At 68.2% G+C, this 2,435-nt stretch overlaps 1 protein-coding gene across 1 annotated transcript; it reads right to left on the minus strand.

Moving 5' to 3' along the window:
* Positions 1–347: 347 nt before the first annotated feature.
* Positions 348–2,047, minus strand: FOXI2 (forkhead box I2). Its single transcript, XM_007173298.2, has 2 exons — positions 1,549–2,047; positions 348–790 (listed from the first exon to the last, which is right to left on the minus strand). The coding sequence occupies exons 1-2, from the start codon at positions 2,045–2,047 to the stop codon at positions 348–350; spliced, it is 942 nt and encodes a 313-aa protein (XP_007173360.2).
* Positions 2,048–2,435: the final 388 nt, after the last annotated feature.

The raw sequence follows: 2,435 nt of genomic DNA on the forward strand, positions 1-2,435 counted from the left end.
GGGCCCGGGCGTCCCCACTAGCACGTATAAGAAGGCTCTTTGGGGTGCGCCAGGTTTCCCTCAGAAAAGCTGGGGTGAGCGCCAGCCTGTGGCCCCTTTAAGGCGGAACCCCCTGGGAGCGTGGGTTCGAGGTCCAGGTCAACTGGAAGCACAGGGGAGGGGGAGCGCCCGCCCGCCCCACCTGGATGGTCGCCTGGGTGAGGGGTGCACGACAGGCCGGCTCGGTTCCCTGCATCCCGACCCGGGGCCCTGCGCTCCCTGTGCTGCCCTGACCCCTGCGGAGCGAACACGTGGGGCTGAGCTCATCGCCTGTGGACACCGCACGCGGGACAATCCCCGGCCTCCCTTCAAACTTCGGTCCCTTCCCGACTGTAGACGAAGTGACCGACGCGGAAGCCGGTGGCCGCCGTCTGATGGCCAGCGGCGAAGCCGAGCACGGGGCCGGGGTCCTGGGTACCGTGGGCAGCGACCGTCGTCGATCTCCCGAAAGAAAAGTCGCCCGCCAGGCCCCCGGGAAAGGTACCGAGGCCTCCAGCCAGGGCGCCCATGGCCGAGGCGAAACTGGAGAAGCAGGCGGCTGCCTCGGGCGCGGGAGGGGACGACGAGAGCCGCAGGTCCGGGGAGGCGGCGCCCAGGGGCTCCAGCTCGGGCGCCTTGGCTCCTCCCGGGCTCCGGGCACCCGAGGGGGCGGCCGCGCTCGCCTCCCCCCTCCTCTTCCTCTTCCTTCGGAAGTTCCCGTTGTCGAACATTTTCTCGCAGTTTGGGTCCAGGGTCCAGTAATTGCCTTTACCTGCGGAAGAAAAAAGGGCCCAGATCAGACAATCCAGGATTTGACCGAGGTGATGTGAGAACGTGAGAAATGGAGGTCAGCTTCACGGAGATCCCCCCACCGGCCCCTCCGAGAGCCCTCACGCCCACCCCAAATTTTGAGGTGGCACTTTGTACCGGATCAGGCCTCCACAGTCAGACTGGGAAGAATGTGGGCATCCCAGAATGGGCATCCCAAAAAGGCCAGGGAAGGGCGACCCCCAGGAAATACAGAGCCTCTCTAAAGTCAAGGCCAGAGAGACTTATGAGGTGCAGAGCCGAACCGGCTCTCCTCTGGCACTCGCTTTGCCAGTGGAGTGGAGCCCACCATGCCAGGCCTCTCTGCAGGCTCCAAGGCTTCCCAAAGCGGCATCTGATTTGCCTTAATCTTCCGGGTGCCCACCGTCTTTCCCATTTTACAGCAAAGGACACAGGCCCAGAGAAGTCACTCCAAAAGTCCCCCGGCAGGCTAGCTCTCCTGCTTCTTCCTTAGCGGGAGCGCGCGAGAATTAGAGACTCCTGTTGCCCTAGACCTCAAGTCAGGGCCGCAGGCTCTGCTGGCGTCCTCGAGCCGTCTGCGGCCAAGTACGTGTCTCCTCCCCACCCTCCTCCCGCCTCGGCACCCTCAGCTGTGCAAAGAGGACCGGGCTGTCCAAGGCCGCCCCGTCCCTAGAGCGCCAGCAGGCCAGCTGCGGGAATCCGCGGAGTCCTGGACGGGGCGAGGCGGCGCGCTTCTGTTACCTGGGTCGTCCTCGTCGCGGGGTACCTTCTGGAAGCAGTCGTTGAGCGACAGGTTGTGGCGGATGGAGTTCTGCCAGCCCGCCTTGCTGCGCTGGTAGAAGGGGAAGTTGCCGGCCACGTACTGGTAGATCTGGCTGAGCGTCAGCCTCCGCAGCGGCGCGCTCTCAATGGCCATGGCGATGAGCGCCGAGTACGAGTAGGGCGGCCGCACCAGCCTCAGCAGCTCCTGTTGGCCGGACAGGCTCAGCCACGCGAGGTCGGCGCCCGCCAGGCCGCCCGGGGCCCCGAGGAGCGGGCCAGGGGCCCCGTAGGGGGACGCGGGCGCGGGGCCCGGCGCGTAGGGCGCGGAGCTGAGAGCGGGCGCGTTCAGCCACAGGCGCGGGCCACCTCCGCCCGCCGCGCCCAGGTCGCCACGCGCGTAGCCCGCGGGGTGCGCGACCGCCCGGGCCTGGCCGTGCGGGGCCGGGCAGGGCCCCGAGCCGTCGCGGTACGCGGCCATGGCCAGCCGCTCCCGGGCCTGGGCGGGCGGCTCCGAGCCGAAGCTCATGGGCGCCCCATCCAGCGCGGCCGCCAGCAGCTCCCAGTGCGGCCCGCCAGGCCCCGCCCTCCGCCCTTTAAATGCCGTCGGGGCCCGAGCCCCAGGTGAGTGTCGGCGGCGAGCCCCCTCCCCGACAGTTTTGGAGGAGTGATGTCTCCATCCCCGCCCAGGGGTCAGCTTTCCGCCCCGCCCAGGTCCCGAGGCGCTCTGGACGAGACGCTCCAGTAATTCCCAGACCCTGTGCTGTCTGCGCCATCTCGAGCCAGAATCTTTGCCACTGTCACCCTGGGTCCCCAGGGATCTCGCCGATCCCAGCCTCGTCAGGCCTTCAGGGCCCCGCAGCCCTGGC

The sequence above is a fragment of the Balaenoptera acutorostrata genome, chromosome 16 (assembly GCF_949987535.1).
Source record: "Balaenoptera acutorostrata chromosome 16, mBalAcu1.1, whole genome shotgun sequence".
Classification (NCBI taxonomy): Eukaryota; Metazoa; Chordata; class Mammalia; order Artiodactyla; family Balaenopteridae; genus Balaenoptera; species Balaenoptera acutorostrata.

Coding starts and splice junctions, on each gene's coding strand:
- FOXI2 (XM_007173298.2), bottom strand. CDS start 2,047: ATGGCCGCGTACCGCGACGGCTCGGGGCCCTGCCCGGCCCCGCACGGC. Junction 791..1,548: donor CCGCGACGAGGACGACCCAG/GTAACAGAAGCG, acceptor TTTCTTCCGCAG/GTAAAGGCAATTACTGGACC.